The following is a 25120-nucleotide window of genomic DNA, read 5'->3' as shown; positions in this document are numbered from 1 at the left end:
TCTCTGAGTCTCTGAGGGTCTGAGGGTCAGAGTCTCTGAGTCTCTGAGGGTCTGAGGGTCCGAGGGTCCGAGTCTCTGAGTCTCTGAGGGTCTGAGGGTCCGAGTCTCTGAGGGTCTGAGTCTCTGAGTCTCTGAGTCTCTGAGGGTCTGAGGGTCCGAGTCTCTGAGGGTCTGAGTCTCTGAGGGTCTGAGTCTCTGAGGGTCCGAGTCTCTGAGGGTCCGAGTCTCTGAGGGTCCGAGTCTCTGAGTCTCTGAGGGTCCGAGTCTCTGAGGGTCTGAGTCTCTGAGGGTCCGAGTCTCTGAGGGTCTGAGGGTCCGAGTCTCTGAGGGTCCGAGTCTCTGAGGGTCTGTGTCTCTGAATCTCTGAGGGTCTGAGTCTCTGAGGGTCCGAGTCTCTGAGGGTCTGTGTCTCTGAATCTCTGAGGGTCTGAGTCTCTGAGTCTCTGAGGGTCTGAGTCTCTGAGAGTCTGAGTCTCTGAGGGTCTGAGTCTCTGAGTCTCTGAGGGTCTGAGTCTCTGAGGGTCTGAGTCTCTGAGGGTCTGAGTCTCTGAGGGTCTGAGTCTCTGAGTCTCTGAGGGTCTGAGTCTCTGAGGGTCTGAGTCTCTGAGGGTCTGAGTCTCTGAGTCTCTGAGGGTCTGAGTCTCTGAGGGTCTGAGTCTCTGAGTCTCTGAGGGTCCGAGTCTCTGAGGGTCCGAGTCTCTGAGGGTCCGAGTCTCTGAGGGTCCGACTCTCTGAGGGTCCGAGTCTCTGAGTCTCTGAGGGTCTGAGTCTCTGAGGGTCTGAGTCTCTGAGGGTCCGAGTCTCTGAGGGTCCGAGTCTCTGAGGGTCTGAGTCTCTGAGTCTCTGAGGGTCCGACTCTCTGAGGGTCCAAGTCTCTGAGTCTCTGAGGGTCCGAGTCTCTGAGGGTCCGACTCTCTGAGGGTCCGAGTCTCTGAGGGTCTGAGTCTCTGAGTCTCTGAGGGTCTGAGTCTCTGGGGGTCTGAGTCTCTGAGTCTCTGAGGGTCTGAGTCTCTGGGGGTCTGAGGGTCTGAGGACGTCTCTGCTGTAAATCTGAGGCTGTGATTTGTGATAATGGACTTTAGAAATCGACTTGAACCAAAGAAAACTGCTGTGGATGCAGGTTTCAAAGGGTTAAACAGGCTCCTCTCTGTTGGGACAGACGTGTCTCTGGTGTCTCTGGTGTCTCTGCTGTCTCTGGTGTCTCTGCTGTCTCTGCTCAGTTTTTAAGCTGTGTTTGTTCATTTGCTGATTTATTGAAGACGATGGTTTGTGAGCGTGGTCCTCGTCCTGCTGCAGGTCGGTGGAGCCTGACGGTGGTTAAAGAGTTAATTCAGACGGTGATGAGCTGCAGGAGCGTTCAGTGTCAGCGGGACACTTTAATTACTGTTTCTGTCCTCTCTCATTAGTGTCTCTGTCTGCTCGCTGCAGCTCCTCTGCAGGACAGACTCACGTGTCCTCACCCTGAAACTGTCTCTCTTCGATTAACGATGAAATAAAACCAGTTTTATTGTTTTTGATCGCAACAGTCAGCAGCAAACTAGCCCTAAACGTGCAGACGCATACAAGTATTTTGGGAAATGTAGTTAATTCTGTTGTATTATTTATTTAGGCCAAAATAACAGAATTTCAGATATTCATTTTTTTTTAATTTAACCCTTTCCAGGCGTCAGCTGACGGGATCCTGATAATAATTTGGAAATGAAAAATAATTTAAAAAGGATTTAATGAGCTCTGTGATGCAACATCCAGTGATGGAAGTTACCAAAGTACATTTACTCAAGGGCAGTACTTTAGTGCAGTTTTGAGGTACTGGCACTTTACTGGAGCATTTTCACTGTCTGCTACTTTAAATTTTGTAACTAAAACTAAATTTAATTTAACGTCATTTTTCCACTGAGGTTCAGAAACACTGCAGTGGATGGATTCTCCCCGCTGCTGTGAAAACTTTCTGCCGTTGCTTCAGAAACACGATTTTTCTTCTTTCTGCTCCTCAAAATATAATTTAAACTCCGAGACAGAGAGAGCTGACCTGAGGTCAGCCTGAAGGGCTCTGAGTGCAGCTGCTGCGACGACTCAGCATTAAAGAGATTTATGAGACAGAAGTGTGAGGACAGAGACAGAGACAGAGACACAAACACACAGAGACAGAGACACAGACACACAGAGACAGAGACAGAGACACAGACACACAGAGACAGAGACAGAGACACAGACACACAGAGACAGAGACACAGACACAGAGGCAGGGACACAGACACAGAGACAGGGACAGTCTCACGCCTCCTGTGGAAGCAGCTTCATCACTTTCTCTCTGTTTGGACTTCAGGTCAGTTTTTACACTTTGAGTAACTTTATAGACGAAATCTGCAGCTTTTGTTGTTTTGCACGTTTGTTGTCTCTCAGGTTGTTTTGCACGTTCGTTGTCTCTCAGGTTGTTTTGCACATTCGTTGTCTCTCAGGTTTTTCAGTGCAGCAGCTTTTGTTATCGTCATCATCGTGAAATGACGCAGAGATTTTTCAGGCAGTCGAAAACCGCGCACCAGAATCTCTCAATATTTGTTTTACTGAAGTCTTTTGTCTTCAGCAAAGCTCCGTTTAAACCGCTGAGTGTTTTTTTTTGTTTTTTTTTTTGGCACGTTAACAGCGTGTTCAACGTGTTTTCATCTCGATTCTTTGAGTTTTTGTTTCGAAGTTTCGGTTGTAAGTTTTCAGCTTTTTGTTGAATTTTCAGTTTGATCTTCTGTTTTTGGCACATTAATGACGTGTTTCTCTGACTCGGGTGTTATTCACAAAATGCAACATTTTATTTTTTAATTAATAAAAAAAAATGTACTATAAAAATACCTGAAAAGTCAGTTTAAAAGACTAAAACTTTTTTTTTTTTAAAAAAAAGGAGATAAGGATAAGATATATATATATATATATATATATATATATGTATGTATATATATATATATATATACATCTTATCCTAATTTCCTTATCCTAAATTTTCAATTTAGCAAATTAGGGAAAACTTGAGGATATATATATATGTATATATATTTGCTAAATTTTCAATTTGTGGGACATTTCTCACCAAGTTTCGTTTTGCCTTTTTCTCAATGATTTTGACAACGAGCAACAAGAGAAGAAATTGTTGATAAATTAGCACGAAATTAGTAAAAAGTACAAGTACAAAATTAGTTAAAAACAAAATAAAGGAAAAAAATAAATAAAAAAAGGAAATTGGCCTAAAAAAAGTGCTCAAATATTAAGAATCTGTAAAATAAATATGTAATTAATTAGCTGTAAATATAGTTTTTTTCACTAGTTATTCCCTAATTTTCTAAATATATAATTTCTTGCAATTTGAGGAACATTTTTTACCAAGTTTTTACTTTTTTCTTTTCACTGATTGTGAAAGAAAATGCACCGTTCTGCTGCGGGTCCAAAGGGTTAAATTCTCGTTAAAGGCGTCTGAAAGCAGCAACAGGACAGTGACGTGGCTCCAGGTTTTAAAGGGTTAAAGACTTAAAAGAGAGTCTGCAAAAGACAAACTCTTTATTTTTGGGATTTCTCTGATGAATTCTTCCTGCCGTCTGTTTGACCTCCTGCCAGCTGCTCTGCACACACACACACACACACACACACACTCACACACACTCACACTCACAGGTCAAAGGTCAGACACGGCGGCAGTAAAGTTTCGGCTCGGAGTGTGTGCCGACGGTCTCGTGTGTTTTCTTCATGATGAGGAGACAAACAGAGATGCAACAGGAGGCTGTGACAGCAGGCTTTAGCCCCGCCCCCCGCTGTGGGTGCAGCCGTCTGATTGGCTGAGAGCCGCCGCGTCTGTGTGTGAAGTTATGTGACAGAAACACTCGTGACCTCGTCAATGAACGAGGCGACACGAGGTCAGAGCGCCGAGTGTAAATCTGCTCCGCCTCTACAGACGCTGACGGCTTTATGAGTGTGTGTGTGTGTGTGTGTGTGTGTGTGTGTGTGTGTGTGAGTGAGTGTATGTGTGTGTGTGTGAGCGCGCGTGCGTGCGCGCAGCTGGTTGGTGATGGACAGCAGAGTCCTTGTGAGCAGCAGCTGGTGGCTCAGAGGTGACAGATGATGGGCGGCGTGTTGAAGGCGTGTTTGATGTTTCCTCATGTTTGTGGTCATGTGACGCTCCGTCAGTCTGAGCACGAGCAGTGACGGGAGCACGTTTTTCGTTGTTTTTTTAGTCACCTTGCGGACCGCCCTCTGGCCTTAATCAGGGGCCAAACGCAGCAGCCTCATACACGCTTCCAGGATCTTAGGACGGTTCTGTGATTTTAGGACGGTTCTGTGATTTTAGGACGGTTCTGTGATTTTAGGACGGTTCTGTGATTTTAGGACATCAGTGTCTCAGCTGTGTCCTCTGTCGGGGGTGTGGGGGATCCTCCTCTGGCTCTATTTTGATGCTGTTTTATGTCTCTGACACCTGATGGAGACTAAAAGGACAAAAACTGTTCACAGAGTCAATCACTTTATTTTTACTGTCAGTTAGAAAATGTTTGGGGGCCAGCAGCGGCCCTGTGAGGGGCCAGATTTGGCCCACAGGCCATAAGTTGAGTATCAGTGTTACAGTCTCACAGATGAGCTGCTGATGTCATCATTTGTACCATTTTGTTGGCTGTTAAAGTCGATGCGAGGGTCAGAGGTCAGAGGTCAGAGGGACGTCTGAGACAAACTGATTTGTGCTAAAAATAAAACTGCAGTGAATAATTTAGGATCTCTAAGTTTTAGTTTAAGGAGAAATATTTCCTTTTCGTGATCTGTGACCTCTGACCTCATGTTGTCTCTCTGCGCCCCCGTCAGGACGCAGCCTACGCCTCCTTCCTCTTCAATAAGCTCCAGCGGCTGCAGTGTCCTCGCCGCGGCCGCCATGCTTCTGTCGACGCTCGCTGTGACGTGTGCGGCGCCTCCTTCCACCAGCTGAGACGCCTCGCTCTGCGCCGCGCTCTGGGCATCGGCCGCGAGATGACGCCTCGCCCTGCTGCGGCCCCGCCCCACGCCGGCCCCGCCCGGCCGGCCTCAGACGAGCTGCCGCCGAAGCAGCAGAGGTGGTCATATGACGAGCAGCAGGGGGGCGGGGCCCTGTGGGGGTGGGGTGGAGTCCAGAGCACCTACCTGGGCGGGGGCGGAGCCAAAGGTCTGGCCACGGTCACGCCCCTCCCCCTGAGCGCTCAGCACCACCTGGAGGGCGTGTGGAGGGTCTCCTGCTGCACGCCAGCACGCCTGCACAGTACGGTGAGCGGGGAGGGACAAACTGCATGAGCGCCGTCTGACTGTTACGACTGTTTATTTATTTTTTTTCACTTTTTCTCCTTTAAAAATGTTTTAATGAATTTTTATTTCTTTGAAACTTTTTGGTGATTTTCTTTTTTCTTCTTAAATTTTTGTTCTGCAGATTCTGCAGGCCAGGGCCCTTCAAAATAAAACATGCCCTAAACACACCATTTATTACATATTTGTTATTTATGTTTATATACATAAAGACAGAAATTATCGAAATTATAGTTTTCAGTTTTTGGACTGGACGAGTCACTCGGAGGCTCCAGAAAAACGATGCAGAACGACAAAGCTGATTTTATGTTTGATTCTCTAAAACTGATCATTTGTCAGAGTAAAAGCCTGCAGGTTATAAAACATCACTAATGAACGGTGCGTTAATTAGATAACAGCAGCCGTCCTCTGAGCTCTCTGCTCGTTAGCGTCGTCCTGCAGGATCATCAGACGCAGCGAGCTCTTCACCGAGCAGACGTCTTATTGTGGCGGAGCAGAACAGGAAGAAGACGCCTAATGACCAAAGATCATCAGTTAATGACCTCCTGATCCGGAGCAGCTCCACCACCGTGTTTCCTCCTCTGGGGCCTCCACGCCGTCCGCAGAGGACGTTAATCAGTTCATTAACGCATCGACGGGACGTCAGTCAGAAATTATCAGAAAATAAACTCAACAGGAAGCTTGTGGAGAGAAAAACTACAACTCCAGAGATGCATTTCACCGACAAACAGCCAATCACAGCGCAGCACGAAAACTGATTTACAACAAAAAAGTTTCAATTAATGTAAAGTTTCTGATTCTGGATCAGTTTGGGATGAATTCAGTAACCATGGCGACTGATTCAGGCCTCTGACTGGCTTCTTCTCCGTAGCAACAGCAGCCAAGGCTCATGGGTATTGTAGTATTTAGAGACAGCAAGGAAAGTTGCTTTTGGTCAGAATCTAAATCTTAATGATGGGTGAAATATCTTATTTTGAAATGGCATTGTTTATCTACACTTTTGCAGAGAAATACATCTTTTTTTACAGATTAATACTGGATTATTACAACCAAATTAAATAAATGTAATTTGTTATTACTGGCACAATATTTAAAATGACATTTGAGGTTTTTAGTTTTACAGATAATAAAATATGTAATTTTACACGAATTTGTTTACAATAAAAAAAAATCAAACAAGAAAACGCCTGAAAATAAATTAGTTATTTTCTGTAATTTTCAGATTTTCTTCTCCATCATGACTTTTTAATAATCTATGAAAAGTATTGATCGTAAATCTTGATGGTGTTTTATTTCCCTGCTCGTCGTCTGTCAGGTTCTGACTTCAGACGGAGATCATGTGACCCTGAAGACTTCGACTCAGGACGTCAGACCAGCCGCTCACAGCGTCGCCACCCAAACCAGCCAACCGCCGTCTGCCGCCGCCGCCTTCTTCATCAGGTCAGTGAACGCAGCACGCATTAACCCTTTAAAACCAACATCAGCCTCTACTTTTATAATCTGGACAAAAAACTTTATTTATAAAGCAGCAGCTGTCAGAGCATCACAGCATGAAAAAAATCTGCAGCAGCATTAAACAAAGATCCAGAAAATAAAAAATAAAATAAAATTAAATTAAAGAGAATAAAATGCCCCAGATACAATACCAGAATAAAAAAAACGTAAAAAAACCCCTAAAATAAGCAAAAATAAACGCATAAAACATGAAAACACAACAAAACCGGAATAAGAAGTGATAAAAAGACGTGGACGAGTTCTTTCAAACACCCAAATTTTGGATGAACCAAATTTGCACCTTAATTAAAAAATTCAACTCATTTCGAGGCGCAAACTAAAAGGTGGAGAGCTTTCAGCCGCTCCTCATGGTCTTCATCGGCTCACGTCAAAACCGCCGTCTTCATTTGAACGTTTGTGTTGATGGAAATGTGTCTCGATTACAAAGAATATTTCCAGCTGAAGAACGTTTTCGTCTGTGATGGTTTTGTTTCTTTCAAAAACGTGGAAAAAAGTGCAACGAGCAGCTTTTTAAAAAATGTTCCAAAAATTGCAAGAAATGATAGATTTAGAAAAGCATGTTTTTTTGAAGAGAAAATAAAGCCAGAGGGAAAATGTCAAGGGAAAAATATTGTAACTGTATTGTTTTTAAACATGATCACATATTTTGAATTATGAAGAAGCAAATTATTATAATTTTAAGTACTTTAGTTTTGTTTGTTAAAAACCTGTTAAAAATATTTTATAAACTGCAAGATATAAGTAGTTTTTGGGTTTTTTTTTTAAATGGGGGGAAAATGTTTAGGGAAAAAATATTATAACTAACTTTACTTTTTTATTACCATAACTGCATATTTTAAATTATGATAAAGCAAATCATTATAATATTTAAGCACTTTCCATTTCCTTGTTTTTTTTTGTAATTTCTTATTTTATATCTTATCATATATATATGTGTATATATATATATATATATATATATTTATTTTTTTTTGCAAGAAGCAACTTGTCAAAAAATGTTTCACAAATTATAAGAAAAATATTATAAAGAATAAAGCTCCTTTAAAATGTCTCAGGAAAGAAAATTTAAAAATTAAATTTGTTAATTTTCAGGTTATATTCTTGGATTTTTTTGGGGTAATTTCTTCTGTTGTTGCCTGTTTCTTTCCTCCTGTGTGAAATTAAGCCAGTAAACTAAATATTTTAAGCTTCATATCTCTCTTCTTTGCTAAAGGGGAAACTGAAGGTTAAAGTTTGGAGCTAAAGCTTCTCCAGAACTCAGATCATGTAAGAGGAGAATATTTCCTGCCGTTTCCTCCTCGGGGATCAATAAAAAGCTCCACGTGAATCCTGATCCGCGCTCGCTGCACGAGTCCAGCGTCGACTCGTCCCTCTGCGCCGAGTCTAATTGGCAGATTTGACTGTTTTTATCGTGCGAGTGTCGGCGCCGTCAGAGAGCAGCTGAACGCTTCAGGAGAGTCGACGGAGTCGCTCAGTCCGAGACGCAAACCGTCCACTGAACGTCCTCGTCTTTAAACACGTTTCAAACGTCTTTAAATCCAAAGATCTCAGCTCGCTCAGCCAATCACAGTCTCGGTTTCAGCAGCAGTTACTGGGCAGGACAAAAAATCCAAACATAAACTGCATCATTTATGTCAAAGTTTAACCCTTTAAACCCGGATCGACATCAGTTTTCTTGTGCTGCCTTCAGACGCCTTCATGTACTTTTTTACCCAAATGTATTTGATTTCTTTTGAACACATAAAAAAAAGGAAACAACAAACATGGCAAGCAGTGTCCCCCGAAATTACAAGAATATGACAAGAAAATTACCTAAAAATATTTTTTTTAAAAAAGTGGTGGATTATTAGAGAATTATTTGCAAAATTAGGGAGAAATATGGAGAAAACTACATTTCTAAGGATAATAATTAATAATATACATTAATGGTCCAAAAAATAATGCATATAAAAAATAAATTGATTTTTCGCACATTTTTTGTTTTTCTTGTTTATTTTGTTACTTTTTTGTTGATTATTTACAGCTAATTTTTTGTAACCTTTTTTTACTGATTTTTTGCTCATTATTGGGCCGTTTCTAGTTGAATTGCCTTCTTCCCAAGCTTTTGAAAAAAATCAAAGCATTAGTTGACGGTATTACCGAGGGCGGCAGAGAGTCACTTTTATCTGGAGATCTTTGAAGGCTCGATTAGCCTGCGGCTCCATGCAGAGGGCACACTAACCCACACACACACCCTGATGATGAATAATAGAACTTATTATTATTATAATTATTATTATTTTTAAGCATCATCTGTGGCATGTTACTATATCACCAAAGCCCAAAACTAATTTATTTTTCAGACATTATTAATGTAAAAAGTGAGAGTTTTCCAGGTTATTTTGGAGAAAATCTTATTTTCCTGCAGCTCTGCTAAAGTGCTGCTGCTGTCTGCCATCAGAGGGGATTTTGGGATTTCTCTGCACATTGATAAACAGATGGAGTGAAAACATCTCCGGCTGCCGTGCTGGAATAACCCGACGCCGTCTGGTAGTTTTTGCGTTGGCGTGTTAATGTGGTCGTCCCCCGTTGGACCTCAGCGTGCCGGCTGGTGTCAGTCTGCTGGCTGGAAGCCTCGACGCTCTGGAGCCGCTCCAGCTCGACTCGCTTTCACATTCATTCATATCCTTCAGTCTTTGGATTCTCACCCTGCTGCTTTTATGTTCCTGCTGATGGTTTTCTACTTTTAGGATTTGGTTTATTTCCCCGACGTGTCATCAGCAGCGAGCAGAGACAGACGTGAAGGTAGAATCTGGGAAATCCTAAAATCAGAAAAGCTTCTGACGCCCGGGCTGTCCGACACGTTCTCATCCAAAATCATCGCATGTTGCCGCTTTGTCAGCCAACATCCAAGTCTGCATATTATGCTCTCGGTATCCTTCCACGTCTGCATGTTCGCTGTAGGTATCCCTCCACATCTACGTGTTACGCCCTCAGTATCCTTCCAGGTCTACATATTACGTTTTTTCGCTTCATTTTGCCCATGACCCCTCAGCGGTGGATCCTGCGTTTTTGGGACCTGCCCTGCTTTCAGCCCGCAGTCATCTCGCTTTTGTGTTTTATCAACATTTCTAAAATATCTTTTTTTGCAAATCTGTAATGGAAACCCGCCTAATAATATAGAGAAAATTTTTCTCCGTCCACATGTCCAAATGTATTTAATTGGTGGGGGGGTCCAGAAGGTTCGTCTAATTTCAGCACGTCTCTGAGCTTCAGCTTTAATTATCGCTGATCTGATATGGTATGCATTAGCTGTTCATGCTACAGAGAGCACAGAGGACAGAGGGGAGGACAGAGGACAGGGGGGAGGACAGAGGACAGAGGGGAGGACAGAGGACAGAGGGGAGGACAGAGGACAGAGGGGAGCACAGAGGACAGAGGGGAGCACAGAGGACAGAGGGGAGGACAGAGGGGAGGACAGAGGGGAGGACAGAGGACAGAGGGGAGGACAGAGGGGAGGACAGAGGACAGAGGGGAGGACAGAGGACAGGGGGGAGGACAGAGGACAGAGAGGAGCACAGAGGACAGAGGGGAGGACAGAGGACAGAGGGGAGGACAGAGGACAGAGAGGAGCACAGAGGACAGAGGGGAGGACAGAGGACAGAGGGGAAGACAGAGGGGAGGACAGAGAGGAGCACAGAGGGGAGGACAGAGAGGAGCACAGAGGGGAGCACAGAGGGGAGCACAGAGGGGAGGACAGAGGGGAGGACAGAGAGGAGCACAGAGTGCCTTCCAGGCCTTGTTCAGGGTTTAACCCCCTCCTCTCTGTGTGTCTGAAATCATGCCGACATTAAAGTTGGATGATTTCTGACATGAAACAGAGACTCCCCCGTGAGGAGCTCATCTCACATTCAGCTTCATCTGAAACACGCGGGAGGAAAGAAGAAGGAGAAGAAGAAGAAGAAGTCCATAATTTGGGGGGGGAGGGCTCCTCCTCTCTGTGGGGTGTTGGCGGGGTGTGAGGCAGGTCAAAGGTCAGGGGCCAAACAGAAGCGAACCTCAGAGGCAGAGCTGCCTGAGGTCTGCAGAGAGCTGTTTCAGCTGTTTGTTCTCACGGAGAATTAAATCCTCACGGTTAAACGGCGAATCTGTTTAAACCTTTGAAACCTAGAACACAATTTTATTTTTTTATTTTTAATTTTCTATGTTCAGAACCGTCGATCAAAATTCTGCTCTTTATATTCCCGCCTCCTCCTCTCATCTAACTTTGTGAAAGTTGTGAAAGTCAACGGTAATCAGCCGCTCTCAGCTCCACTTTGAGCTGCAGCTCTGCAGCTCTGCAGCTCTGCAGCTCTGCAGCTCTGTAGCTCTGTAGCTCTGTAGCTCTGCAGCTCTGCAGCTCTGCAGCTCTGCAGCTCTGTAGCTCTGCAGATCTGCAGCTCTGCAGCTCCCTGCAGCTCTCTGCAGATCTGCAGCTCTGCAGCTCCCTGCAGCTCTCTGCAGATCTGCAGCTCTGCAGCTCTGCAGCTCTCTGCAGATCTGCAGCTCTGCAGCTCTGCAGCTCTCTGCAGATCTGCAGCTCTCTGCAGATCTGCAGCTCTGCAGCTCTGCAGCTCTCTGCAGATCTGCAGCTTGCTCTCAAACCACAAACAGACAGATTCAGGAGAGATGCTCCTCACAGCAGGACGTCGATACAGACGCTCAGGCCCGAGCCAAAAATCCACTTTGGGGAACTCGACTCCCCTCAGAGAGGGAGGGGGGGGTTTAACACTCTGTTTATTTGTGGGGATTTTACTGGAGAGGAAATATTCAGTTTTATTTCAGTCAGAGAAGCTCAGAGCGCTGCTGAATGAATTCACTCCGTCACCTCGACCTTTTAAAAATCACAATCACAAGAACGAAGGTTCAATTTCTAACTTTCGTAAACACGTATTGAAATGTCTTTTTGGACATTTTTCCCCGACTTTTCAAAAAATAATTTTCTAAATCCACCAGTTTCTTGCAGTTTGCTGAACACTATTGTCAAGTTTTCTTATGTTTTCAGAAAGAAGTGGGATCAGTTTCCTCAGTTTTCAAAAGGTCATAAAGCTGTAAAAGGCGTCTGAACACAAAGACGGATAATAAATACCTGATGTGGATCCAGGTTTGAAAGGGTTAAATGTGCTCCTGTGAGCGGCCCCTCGCTGAGCTGCAGAGTTTAAGGTGTCGGCTGGTGTTTATCGTCTTTATTGTCTCGCTGTGGAGATGAAAGCTCTGCTCTGAGGACACCGTCTCCCTCTGTGTTTGATGAGTTCATCCTGCAGAGACGGACTGAACAGCAGCTCGTCTCTCAGGGCGTCCGTCTCCTCTCAGAGCCGTCCTCCTGCTCACTGATCAGCGCTGTCCCCAAAAGACAAATGCGCCTCACTACAAAGAGAGGGACGTTTCTCTTCATTGGTTTGACAGACTGAAGAGAAATGTTTCTGTCCTCAGAGGACGAGTCGAGACAAACAACAAACTCTGGCTGCTGCTGAAACCTTTTTCACGTCTCTGTTGAGATTTTCTGCGTCCGCTTCGGTCCAGACGAGCTCCATCAGCTCGACTCACAATAAATGACATTTAAACACTTTCAAATGTGCAGTTTTTGCAGTTTGAAAGTTAACCCTCTGAGGATCTGGTTTGTGCAAAACTGAAGTGATTTTTCAAAATGTTGAAGGGTTAAAAAGAGGACGCACCTTTTTTTTGCAGGTTGCAAAATGTTTGAGACATTCTGGCTTTCTTAAATATTAGTCAGCACAAAATGTTTCACGCTCAATAAATAAGTCACTGAAGTGCATAAATGTGTTGTGCTGATATAACAACATTAAAACGTTTACATGTTCAGATTTTATCAGAGTCGCTGAACGCTCAGCTGACCGCACCGATGATGAAGTCTCGTCCTTTAAAATCAAATATTTTGTATTATTACCTTTTTCCTTCTCGTAACATTTGATTTGAATCTTTTAGAATAACATCCTTGTAAAATTAAGACTTTACGTTTTTATTTGTTTAACCAACCAAATATTTGAAAAGTTATTTGATTTTCTGTCAAATTATATTCTGGTAATATATTTTTAATTATATTTTAATACTCTTTTTCATAAAATCTTTTTTTTCCCATTTTATTATAAATTTATCCTTATATCTCAGGAAGAAAGACAATTTTGAAATCTCTAGTAATATAACTTTCCACGATAAAGTTAAACATTTATACTATAGCTTTTTTCCATCTCTTTTCATATTCTCATTAATATAATTTTGTTTATTAAATTTTTTTCTTACAAATTTGTAGTTTCTTGTAACTTTTTTTCTGTTACTTTTTACCATAAAATCCCAGTTATTTTCTGATAATACTGTAAATCTTTTGTTCTAGATTTAGAACAGATTCATTCATTCATAGATTCACTTTGATGTAAAAGTTTCATTCATGAAATCTGCATCATTGGCACCGATAATAAAACCATGTATTAAATAATAATGAATAGATTAAAAGCTGTTTGGATTCGGCGGCGGAGCGGCTGATCGTCCTCTCTCCCACACGTTTCCTCCGGCTGCTCAGCTCGTATCGATCGGCGTCTGGTTCAGAGTATTGATCCGGAGCGGACTGGATATTGATCTGTGGGTCCTCTGTGATTGATTGGCTCTGCAGATATGATACAGTTTTTTTGTTGCAGCATTGATCAGCTCCTCTGATCACTCATCATCTGTCCAATCATACGGATTCATCGATATGCTTTTTTTAAACCTCAAAACCCAAACTCAGAGTCTGTGATGTTTAGATGATGCAAAATAATTCCAAATAAAAGAGAGCAGAGGAGGTGATTATGAAATAAAGGCATGCAGCAGCTAGTGGCTGATAGTGGAAGATAATGGCTAAAGATGGCGAGTAACAGCCAGTAAGTTGGTGAAGATTTTCAGTTTTCCAGGTCCCAAATCTGAGTGCTGAATTATTGCAAATTGTGCTTCTCGGATAAAACATCATCAGAAAACTCCAGCAGCTCCACCTGCCTTTGATTTAGCACCTAGAATGAAGGTTTAGTGATGGAGGTTAATGGCAAATACAGAAATAACTGGCAAGTAATGTTTAGTGAAGGAAAATAATTAGTCGTCAAGTAATGGTTCGACCTACTAATGAACCCTTTGCAGCTTCTCGTCCCCGTCTCTGTCCTTCTTTAACGTCTCTGTCCTTCTGTCCTGCCTCTCTGCACTAATTAATAAAAATGTCATTAAAGCAAAAACAAACAAACAAAAAACTTCAAGCAAACAAAAAAATCCTCATCAGCAACAAAAAAATCCAAAAACAAAAAAACAAGCAAACAAAAACAAACGGTTACATTTTCTCCCAAACGTATTAATGTTAAACGTTACACATAGTGTTACACGTGATTAAATGTCACACAAATACATTTAATACGTTTTTACGTTATCGTGAGATAATAAATAATAAAAATGAAAATAGTCTTGAATAATATCGAGGAATTATTCCTGATATTTGAATATTGTTCAGCTTCATAAAATTTAAACTAAAGTCATAACAGTCTCTTAAAAATGTAACATTTACACTAACTTAAGTTAAATTTTCTTTATTATCTCATTGTGCACATGCGTGCACACGCACACACGCACGCACACACACGCACGCACACACACGCACGCACACACATACACACACACACACACACACACACACACACACACACACACACACACACACACACACACACACACACTCACATGCTGAGTATCTTTGAAGTCCGGCGGTGGGGGCGTCTGTCATCTCATGAAGTATTCATGTAGCATGTCAAGTGTGTGTGTGTGTTTTTTTTTCACGGCTGCTGTGTGTCGACACGGCGAGGAGGCGGGGCTGTGAGGAGAGAGAGAGGGAGGAGGGGGGAGGAGAGGGAGGAGAGGTGAGCGAGGCAGACGGACGGACGGACGGAGGGGAGGAAGGCTGGAGCATCGCCAGTGTTTCCCGGCAACGACATCAGAGAGAGGCAGGAATCCACCCGCTCGTTCCCACCTCTCGATTTTAATCCTTTATTCCTCCTCCTCCTCCGCTGCTGCTGCTCTCCTTCATCCCCCTCTCTCTCTGTGAGTTAGAGGAGGAGGAGGAGGAGGAGGGGTGGAGAGGAAAAGCATTGCGATACTGCAGAACAGACTGAGGAGCTACAGGAGAGAGAGGAGGAGAGGACAGGAGAGAGGGGAAATCAGAGAGAAAAAGGAGAGGTGGATTAAAGAAAGGGACAGAAGGAGGACGGTTTGAAGGAGAAAATGAGATAAAGGAGAGGAAAAGACAAAAGTGAGGAGGAAAATAGGTCGGTGGGAGAGGAGAAGTCAGCGACAGCAAACAGGAGGGAGGAATAATGATGGAGAGGAGGTCGAGTTCAGAGGAGTGAAAGAGGAGAGGAGGAAAGTGAAGGTTAGGAACGACAGATTCAAAGTGGAGGAGTGCAGGTGGAGGTTTGCTGCAACGTTTGGCCGAACGATGCAGCCGGATGGAAAACTGAATCTCTGCAGGACTTTCTCACTTTCTGCTGTTTTTCACGGATTACGTTTCAACGTGAGCTCCTCCTGAAACTTTGGACGACTCAGATGAGACGCAAGAACACGGATGGACACACGGATGGACACACGGACGGACGGAAAGTTCACTGATGTGCGATGCGATAAAGCCGTCAATCTGATAGACTGAAACCTGTTGGAGTATTATGAAGGAAATCCCCCGAGGACTTTGGTGGGAAGATCTCTTGTCTCTCTACGGATGATGAAAGGAGCTATTTTAAAGATTGACCTGGACTGTCGGAGGTATTTTTGATCTACGGACGAAGAGAAATCTTGAAAACTTCCACATTCCTGAAGATACTTTAATTTGATTGACAAACGAGGACATTCTTGGAAAACTCCCACGTTTCCACAGGACTTTTGATTTTACAGATGATAACGGAAGATGAAAAAGAAAAACGGACAGTTTACAGATATTTTAAGGACCGAATCGAACTGTTGGTTACGTTTTTGATGCATGGACGAAGAGAGATCTTGGAAAACTTTCACATTCCTGAAGGTACTTTGCAAGAATTACTCTGGAGAGAGAAAACGTGGGCAAAGTACTCATTCACTAAGATGTAAAAGTAGTTTTACTTGACAAACCAAGAAGACTCCCAAAAAAACTCCCAAATTCATTGAGGACTGGAGAATAATTGGAATCTCTTAGACATGACTTCAGGATTACTGAGGTTTATCATCCCTTCAGGATAAATGAATGCAATTGGACAGATTTGATCGATGAAACAAAAAAAATCTTGGAAAACGCCCGCATGCCTGCTGGGCTCTGGTCGGGATAATGATTTTATGGATTGTAACAGAAATACAGAAAAAAAGGAGAGTTTACAGATATTTTAAGGATTATATCAGACTTTTGGACTCATTTTGGATCTGTGGACGAAGAGAAATCTTGGAAAACTTCCACATTCCTGAAGGTACTTCGCAAAAAATAGTCTGAAGAGAGAAAACGTGGGTTAACTATTCATTCATTAAGATGTAAAAGTAGATTTATGTGACTGACCAAGAAGAATCTCCCAAAAAACTCCCAAATCCCTTCAGGACTTTGGTAGAGACTGAAGTGATTCTCTCGGACATCCTTTTTGGACAACAGAGGTTTGGTTACAGAGGACAGATTTTATTGATGAAATAAGGAAAATCTTGGAAAATTCCTTCATTTCCACAAGACTTTGGTAGAAGATGATGACTTTACGGACACACGGATGAAGTAACATCTTGAAAAACACATTCACATTCCACAAACCTGAAGTTATTTGTCCAGAATTGCTATAGAAAGAGGACACAGCTGAACAAACCGTTGGTTTACGATGGTGTAAATGTCTACAAGTAGTTTGAAGTGACTAATCGAGAAACATTTTTTTAAAGACTTTTAAAGAGTTTACTTTCTCAACATCTGATAATTTTATACCATCAGATAGATTTCATTGTCAAAAGAAGTAAAATCTTTGAAAACACGCACACGTCTGCAGGATTCTGGTAGAGGACGATGATTTTACAGATAACAGAGGATGGGACAGAAAGACGGAGCGTTTACAGATATTTGAAGGATTGATTTGGACTGTTGGACACTTTGACTTGAATCTCTCCGACATCACGTGAGGATTAAAGAGGTTAGTGTTGGAAGGATGCCGAGGTTCCTCATGTCTTCAGGATAAATTGAAACTGTCGGACGTTTGTTGCAGAGTTACTGATAGATGTGATTGAAACACACAAAATCTTTGAAAACTCCCACATCTACAGGACTCTTGTTGAGGATGATGATTTAACTCACGATAACAGAAGAAAGTACAGAAAAATGGTCAGTTTACAGATATTTAAAAGATAAGTTTGGACTGTTGGAGTTACTTTTTGACGCTTTTAAATGAAGCTGCAAAGAGCACATACAAATCACTTACCGATACGTAAAAGCTAAAAAGATATTAGTAGATTTTGTTTACAAACCCAGAAAAACTCTAAATAACAAATTTCTGGAAGAGTTTGGTGACGTTACTTTATAGAAGATAACTGAAGATTTTTAAGACTAAATTGAAAGTGGATGGAAAGACAGTTAACAGGTATTTTAAGGATTAACTGGGATTGATGGAGTAATTTTTAACCACGTTTTAAATCTCCCAAATTTTCTTTTCAAGTTTTTGGTGAGAATGAAAAAATCGCTCACTGAGGCGTATAAATGTAAGTAATTCAAGGAGTTTTTATTGACGAAACCAAGAAAAACTCGGACAAACTCCCAAATTTCCTGAAGAGTTTGGTGACAATGACTCAAATCACCCAGAAACCACTTTACAGAGGAAAACTGAAGTCTCTGATGGATGGACGTCAGTTAACTGATACTTTAGGAGTGAACTGAAGACGCCGGACTGAAATCCTGCTGGAAGCTTGATGGATTTTGGTGAGCAGGACTCGGATTATTTCGACTTCCTCACTGCACGGGAGGAGAGTTTCCGAATACTTGGTGCATTTTGATTGTTGGACTTATTTTTGAGCAAAGTCCTTTTAGGTCTCACAGATTCTCTCAGGTCTTCGGTGAGAATGAAGCTGCAAAGAGCACAAAGCCGCACAAAAATAACTTCTTACTGATATGTTAAAAGCTGTGATTTGAGGATTTTTTGTCGACAAACAAAAAATAATTTCTTCCGAATTTACTGAGAAAGTTAGTGACAATGACTTGAACCACCCAGACGTCATTTAACAGATGATAGCTGAAGTCACTGATGGATGGACGTCAGTTTACTGATATTTTAAGAACTGGATGTTTGAAATCTGGTGGCACCTTCTTCTGGAGTTTGATGAACAGGACTCCGATCATTTGGATTGCCTCATCGGATTAAAGGAAAGTTTACAGAAACAGATTTGATTGATGAACCAAGAAAAACATTTTCTGAGGACTCTTGTGGGAGTGCCCCTGAAAACTGGATGAACAAATCAATCAGTAATTCATAAAAGTTTAATTCCTACGATTGATGATGGTAGAAGACGTTTGAAGAAAGCATGAAAATCTCTCCTGGATTCACTAATTCTCCATCAGATATTGACAGATCGGAAATCTCTGCATCCTTGTTGCAGGAATACCGTTTTTTTGGATTTTGAACAGAGCGACTGGTCTGAACCTTTTTGAAAACTCATCTGAAGTTTTGTAATTCCTGGATAAAACTGTATCTCTGACTCAGCTGCTGTTTGCTCTGCCGCCATGTTTCACTGTCGAGCTCAACTTTCATCGTTCAGCCTCGATGGGATTTATTGATCCGTCCTTGTTGGATTAAATCTTTGCGATGGTGAATGAGGACGAGTTTGGACCTGGTTCCTGTTCAAGGCGGAGAAGTCTGAGCTGATAATAATGGACTGGAAGGAACTGTGAGTATCTCTGTTTCCACCACGTTTAATTTTAATGAGCTTTGAAGACGGTTAAATCATCATCATCATCATCATCAAACCAACGTTTATTCAGGGAAAGTTGGCTGAGAAAAAAGCTGTTTTTGTTACGGGGGGGGGGTTACTGTGAGAATTTGGCTCATTTTTCCAGCCGTAATTTTGTCTCAAGTGTCAAAATTTACATAGTTTTCCTGTATTTTGAGAAAAGAAAAAGTTAATTACTAGAATGTGGCGTAATATTGTAATATTGGCTCCAAAAAGCATCAGAATTTGCAGAGTTTCACTGTATTTTGGATACAATATTTAAGTCAGGTGTAAATGTCCGAGAGATGATTGACGAATTAGACGGTTTGAAACGAGCTGCAGAGGAGGAAACAGAGGAGGAAGGAGACGAGGGAACAGGAGGAAACAGAGGAGGGAACAGGAGGAAACAGAGGAGGGAACAGGAGGAAACAGAGGAGGAAACAGAGGAGGAAGCAGAGGATAAATGTGGTTTATGGGAGGCTGCAGGAGGTGAAACATAAAGTGAGGCCTCCTCGTGCAGCCAGAGGGAGCGTAAACTTTAACGTCGGCCTGTAAAATAACACAAACTCCATCATGTTTAACTGCAGCTGCAGCTTCACGCTGAAATCTGAAGTCTTCATTGGTCTCTGAGGACTCTTTCTGCTGGAGGCTTCAGTATTTCAGTCTCATTATTAACCCTCCGAGTCTCAGCTGAAGATCGTTTTTTTCCCTCGGCTTTTCTCTCCGTCTGCGTCTTTAATCCTAAAAACTGCTCTCTGATTAAATACGGTTTGTGTAAACTGGGAGTTTCTTTTTTCTTGCGGTTTTACTAAAATGTTAAGTAAAGACCAAATATACAAAAAAAAGAAAAGAAAATAATCTCAATAAACTGCCACAAAAACTGTTTTGTGACATTATTTTGAATATGTAATTAAGAAAATTGTAAATATAGTTTTTTGGACATTTTTCTCTTTTTTTTTCCATTCCCATATCACCTTTTACTTTTTTCTTTTTGTTTTTTTCTTGCCATATATACCGTCTAGTAAAACAATAAAACAGACTAAAATATATAAATAAATAAAAAATATTGTTTATATTAGATAAAAGGTAAATGAAAGGAAAACAGTTCAAATAACAATAAATACAAATTTTAAAAATAAAACAATAAACTATCTTGTAAAACAATAAAACAGACTAAGATGTATAGATAAATAGTTAAAGTTAAATGAAAAGCCAAATTAAAAATTTGTCTGATGTGAACGTGCGACACATTTTGTCTGCTCGGCAACAAACTCAACATTTCACCGTTTCTGTCTTTATTATTCTTCCTCTTTCACTAACAGCTGATTAAAATGATCGGTAAGCTTGTTTGCTTTTAAACTTCAGTGACAGAAAAGGAAATGACGACTGCAGCTTTTTAATCGTCATCAGCTGTTCCCAACAAGACGTTAATTTTGGGAGAAAGATCATATTTTTGCTCGCTGTGTCGCCTTTTATTGGTCGGGTGCATCACTTATTTTCTGTATTTTGTTCATTTATTAATTCATCGCTCTGATGTCCACTGTTATTAGGTGTCAGGTTTTTTGGGGCTGTCCACATACTTTTGGCCACACGGTTAAGTTGTTGAGTGTGTCTGTGAAGCACCACAGAAGAAGAGAGATGAAACGAAACGAGGAGGCAGATTTTAAAGAAGCTTAAATCAACACAAACCGAGCGGCTGTTAATGAAGTGTAAATGTCACACACACACACACACACACACACAGGAACACACACACACACACACACACACACACACACACACACACACACACACACACACACACACACACACACACACACACACACACACGAACACACACACACACACACACAGATAACAACAGTCACCTTGCAGCGCTGCAGTTTATTTCTAGAGTTTGTTGTAGTAAATGTTACACTGTAAACACACACACACACACACACACACATACACACACACTCAGAGTGTGTATTCCCACAGGCTACACTCTGCTGTCCTTCACGGCAGCTGTAATTACACACTCTGCTCTCTGAATGGACTCAGTGAGGAGGAAGAGGAGGATAGAGGGATGAATGATGGTGTGTCTCTGTGTCTCTGTGTGTCCCTGTGTGTCTCTGTGTGTCCCTGTGTGTCTCTGTGTGTCCCTGTGTGTCTCTGTGTGTCTCTGTGTCTCTGTGTCCCTGTGTGTCCCTGTGTGTCTCTGTGTGTCCCTGTGTGTCTCTGTGTCTCTGTGTCCCTGTGTGTCCCTGTGTCTCTGTGTGTCCCTGTGTGTCTCTGTGTGTCCCTGTGTGTCTCTGTGTCTCTGTGTCCCTGTGTGTCCCTGTGTCCCTGTGTCTCTGTGTGTCTCTGTGTCTCTGTGTCTTTGTGTCCCTGTGTGTCCCTGTGTCTCAGTGTGTCCCTGTGTGTCTCTGTGTCCCTGTGTGTCTGTGTGTCCCTGTGTGTCTCTGTGTCTCTGTGTCCCTGTGTGTCCCTGTGTGTCCCTGTGTCTCTGTGTGTCTGTCTGTCTCTGTGTGTCTCTGAGTGTCTCTGATGTGTCCCTCTGTCCTCAGGGCGGCTCAGAAGCTCAGTCTGTCCCGCAGGAAGAAGTCCCAGTCGGGCCCCGGGGCCACCTCGCCCGTTGAGTCCCCGGGGCCCCTGCTGTACACCGGAGGCTTCAGCGGGGCCCTGCAGCTGTCCCCGCCCGCCGTACCACCATGTCTCCTCCGGGCCGGGTCAAAGGTCAAGGACACGCCAGGGATAGGGAAGGTAAGACGTCCTGTTGTCCGTCTTTCTGGAGACGCATGAGGAGAGAGGGACGACTAACGTAACAAAAAATGGCCCCGAAATTAGCAAGAAACGTGAAATGTTACCAAAAAATTACCTGAAAATATCTTTTTAAAACGAAATAAAAGTAAAAAAACAAGACCTTAAAAAACAAAAATAATTATTTTGTAACATAATTTCTTGTCTTGTCTCGTCTCGTCTCGTCTTTTGACATAATTAAATTTTATAAATATAATTTTCTGGACATTTTCTCTGGTTTTTGATTTAATTATCTTCTCCAGATAGTTTTCAGATCATATTTTTATCCTCTTCACTTATTTTTTCGTTTTTCTGGCTGATTTGCTGATGATTTTTTGAGCTTTGAAAACTTATGAAAAGCTGATGTTGATGCGGGCGTTGAAGGGTTAACGTCCCGTCCTCGTGTGCGTGACCTCGCCGCCTGCAGGAGTCCAGCAGTATTCTGTGTATTTTAACGGCTCTGCGGCTGTAGATCAGCTGCTTCCTGTGCAGCGGCGGCGAGGAGGCGATGATTCGCTCCGCCGGCTCGCAGCGACACGTCGTTTAAAAACTGCTGCCTCTCGGATCGTTATTGACTTTAAACTTGACCTCCTCGCCGTCGCCGGGTGCCGACTCAGCGGCTCTGCGACCGGCCAATAAAAACGGGTCGGGCGCAGCGGGCTGATCTGAGGTCAGATGCACAGCTGCTGCGGGTCAGAGGTCACTGCTTTGAGTCTGAACACGGAGACGGCGTCTGTCTGTGATCAGCGGCGTCCTCGCTCCTCCTGACGTGGACTTCCTGTCTCTCCGCAGGTCCGAGTCATGGTCCGGATCTGTTCAGTCCACAGCAGCGAGTCCTCAGAGTCCATGTCCCTCCTCAAGGTGGACGGCAGGAAGAAGCTGCTGACTCTGTGCGAGACGTCGACCGGAGGACAAAGCGCCGCCGCCCAGAGACGATCCGCCGCCGCCGCTCCAAAGACCTTCACCTTCGACGCCATCTTCTCCCAGGATGCATCACAGGTGAGACGAGACGCAGGCGGCTTCAGAGCGCACCGGACGCCATTTTCTCGTCAGAGACGATAAATGTTGGACTGAACAGCTTTTGAATTTTAAAAGAAAAAAACTTAAAAAGAAAAAAACATCTCCAAAAATGTTGTAAAAAAAAAAAAAAAAGATAAATATTTTCTTAAAAACTCGCTAAAATGTTTTAAGTTGCCAAAATATTTTAAAGAGAAAAACAATAACAAGGAAATGCTTTTTTCTTGAAAAATCCCCCAAAATTTTGAAAGAAAAATCGCCAAAAATTTAAGATGAAAAATCACCAAAAATGATTGTAGAAAAAAATTGTCGCCAGAATGTTTATAAAAAAAACTTTAAAGAAAAACTAAAATCACCAAAATATTTTTTAAAAATTAAATCTCCCAAATTCTTTAAAGAAAAATAAAATAACCAACATTTTTTCCTTAAAATCACAAAAAAAATTAAAAGAAATAAGACTTGCCAAACATTTTGGGAAAAAAAACAGATTTTTTATCCTCATTAAACTCGGTAACAGTGTGGCCCCGCTCTGATGTGATTGGCTGACACGACCTGCTCTGCCTCCTGATAGGCTGAGGTGTGTTCGGGGACGGTGGCTGACGTCATCCAGTCGGTGGTGAACGGAGCCGACGGCTGCATCTTCTGCTACGGACACGCTAACCTGGGTAACATGCACACACACACACACGCATGCACACGCATGCACACGCACACACACATACACACACACACGCACACACACACACACGCACACACAGTTTTCTGATGAATCACATGATGGCTCACATTGACCCCGCCCCCTCAGGTAAGACGTACACCATGATTGGGCGGGACTGCTCCACACAGAGTCTGGGCGTGGCCCCGACAGCCATCTCGTGGCTCTTTAAGGTGATCGAGGAGCGGCGGGAAAAGTCCGGCGCTCGGTTCTCCGTCAGAGTGTCCGCCGTGGAGATCTCCGGCCGGGAGGAGATGCTCAGCGACCTCCTGGCTGAACTGTCCTCCTCCTGCTCAGCGGGGGGCCAGCAGGAGGCCTCGGGCCCCGCAGTGTCTCTGAGAGAAGACCCCCTCTGTGGATCGCAGGTACAGATGCCCCCCCAACCCCAACATGACGCGGCGAGTTTCATCGTGCAAATTTACACCTGTCCTTTCAAAATAAACTTCTGCTCGTTAGATGCATGAAGTCTTTTTTTAAATAAACTTTAAACAAGTGGAGGAGAAAAACAGGAAAGGGTTATAATAACAATAATATATGAATTAAAATAACAATGACTACAATTATTATTTCTTTCTCGAAATGCTCCCTATTTATTTATTGATGTATTTTTATTTGTATTTTATTTTTGAGAAAAACCATAAACTTCTAATAATTTCTTTCTCACTTTCTTTTTCAAAACTATTTTTTGGGTCGTTTTTTTTTTGTCCCCTTTTCCAAATTTCCTGCAGTTTGTGGAAAATCTGTCTCAGAGTTACTCATTTCCTTTAAATCTGTGTTTTCAAAATAAATCAAATTAAAATGGCTTTCAAGGGTTAAAAGGAAGACACGGACAAGAAAGGACAAGTAACAGAGATATCGTTCTAGGTTTCAAAGGGTTAATAAGCTCATTTTCACAGTTTGGGATGAGAACGTGTCGAGTCACCCTGAGGAGTTTCCTCTCCGTCAGACCTCTTCAGCTCCTCCTCCTCCTCCTCCTCCTCCTCCTCCTCCTCACCTCGGGGGACTTTGTCTCTGTCCACAACTGTCCAATTAGTCCTGACCTTGCTCCTTTTATTCTGATGCAGTCAGTTTTCTCTCCGGCTGCTTTTATCTCCTCCTGCTGTAATTTTCTGTCCGCTCGCTTTCTTTCTTTATCAGACCTCGTTCTGTCTCTCGGCTGATGTCTGTTTTATCTCTGCGGTCACGTCGTCTCCGGACGTCTTCACGAGCTCAGAAGTAACGCCCTGCGAACGTCGTAATAACAGCCCACAAAACGAACGTGAGCAGAATAAATAAATAAACGTATCAGCGGCTGCAGATGTAATGACAAATGAGTTGTTTTGGTTTCAACTCGTCATTTTTAACAACTCACTTTAACAACAGCTTCACAAAATAAAGTAAATGTGACTAAAATTTTAATAAGTTTAGACTATTTCTGTTTTTCATTTTTCAGAACATTTTCCTCAGACAAACTCACGTGTCAGATTTTACAGCGTTACAAGAGTTAACATTTTTAACCCACGATTCCTCTGTGAAAACGTCGTCTTAATTCTGAGCTCTCTGTCGTCTCTCCATCAGCTGCAGAACCAGACGGAGCTGCGGGCCACCAGTGCCGAGCGAGCGGCGTTCTTCCTGGACGCCGCGCTGGCAGCGAGGAGGAGCAGCTGGGCGCCGAGCGACCAGGAGGCCCGCAGGAACTCGCACTTCCTGTTCACCCTGCACCTGAACCAGGAGAGGCTGGACAAGAGCAGCAAGGCTGCAGGTCAGTGTGTGTGTGTGTGTGTGTGTGTGTGTGTGTGTGTGTGTGTGTGTGTGTGTGTGTGTGTGTGTGTGTGTGTGTGTGTGTGTGTGTGAGAGAGAGAGAGA

At 42.9% G+C, this 25120-nt stretch overlaps 1 protein-coding gene across 3 annotated transcripts in view; it reads left to right on the top strand.

Annotated features, from left to right (window-relative positions):
• kif26aa (kinesin family member 26Aa) overlaps window positions 1-25120 on the top strand; it is a 50627-nt gene that overhangs the window by 7031 nt on the left and 18476 nt on the right. For 2 of the 3 annotated variants that reach the window (XM_088089788.1, XM_088089787.1), the window contains exons 2-8: window positions 4831-5262; window positions 6614-6738; window positions 21312-21507; window positions 22336-22542; window positions 23132-23225; window positions 23366-23640; window positions 24833-25016. In XM_088089788.1, the coding sequence (XP_087945914.1) occupies window positions 4831-5262; window positions 6614-6738; window positions 21312-21507; window positions 22336-22542; window positions 23132-23225; window positions 23366-23640; window positions 24833-25016 (1513 nt within the window). Of the gene's footprint in view, window positions 1-4830; window positions 5263-6613; window positions 6739-14739; window positions 18721-21311; window positions 21508-22335; window positions 22543-23131; window positions 23226-23365; window positions 23641-24832; window positions 25017-25120 lie in introns of those variants that run through there. The other variant, XM_088089789.1, reaches the window with a different exon arrangement.

This window comes from Plectropomus leopardus, chromosome 16 (assembly GCF_026936395.1).
Source record: "Plectropomus leopardus strain MGB_pleo_1.0 chromosome 16, ASM2693639v1, whole genome shotgun sequence".
In the NCBI taxonomy this organism is placed as follows: domain Eukaryota; kingdom Metazoa; phylum Chordata; class Actinopteri; order Perciformes; family Serranidae; genus Plectropomus; species Plectropomus leopardus.
This window is presented reverse-complemented; position numbering and strand designations above follow the sequence as displayed.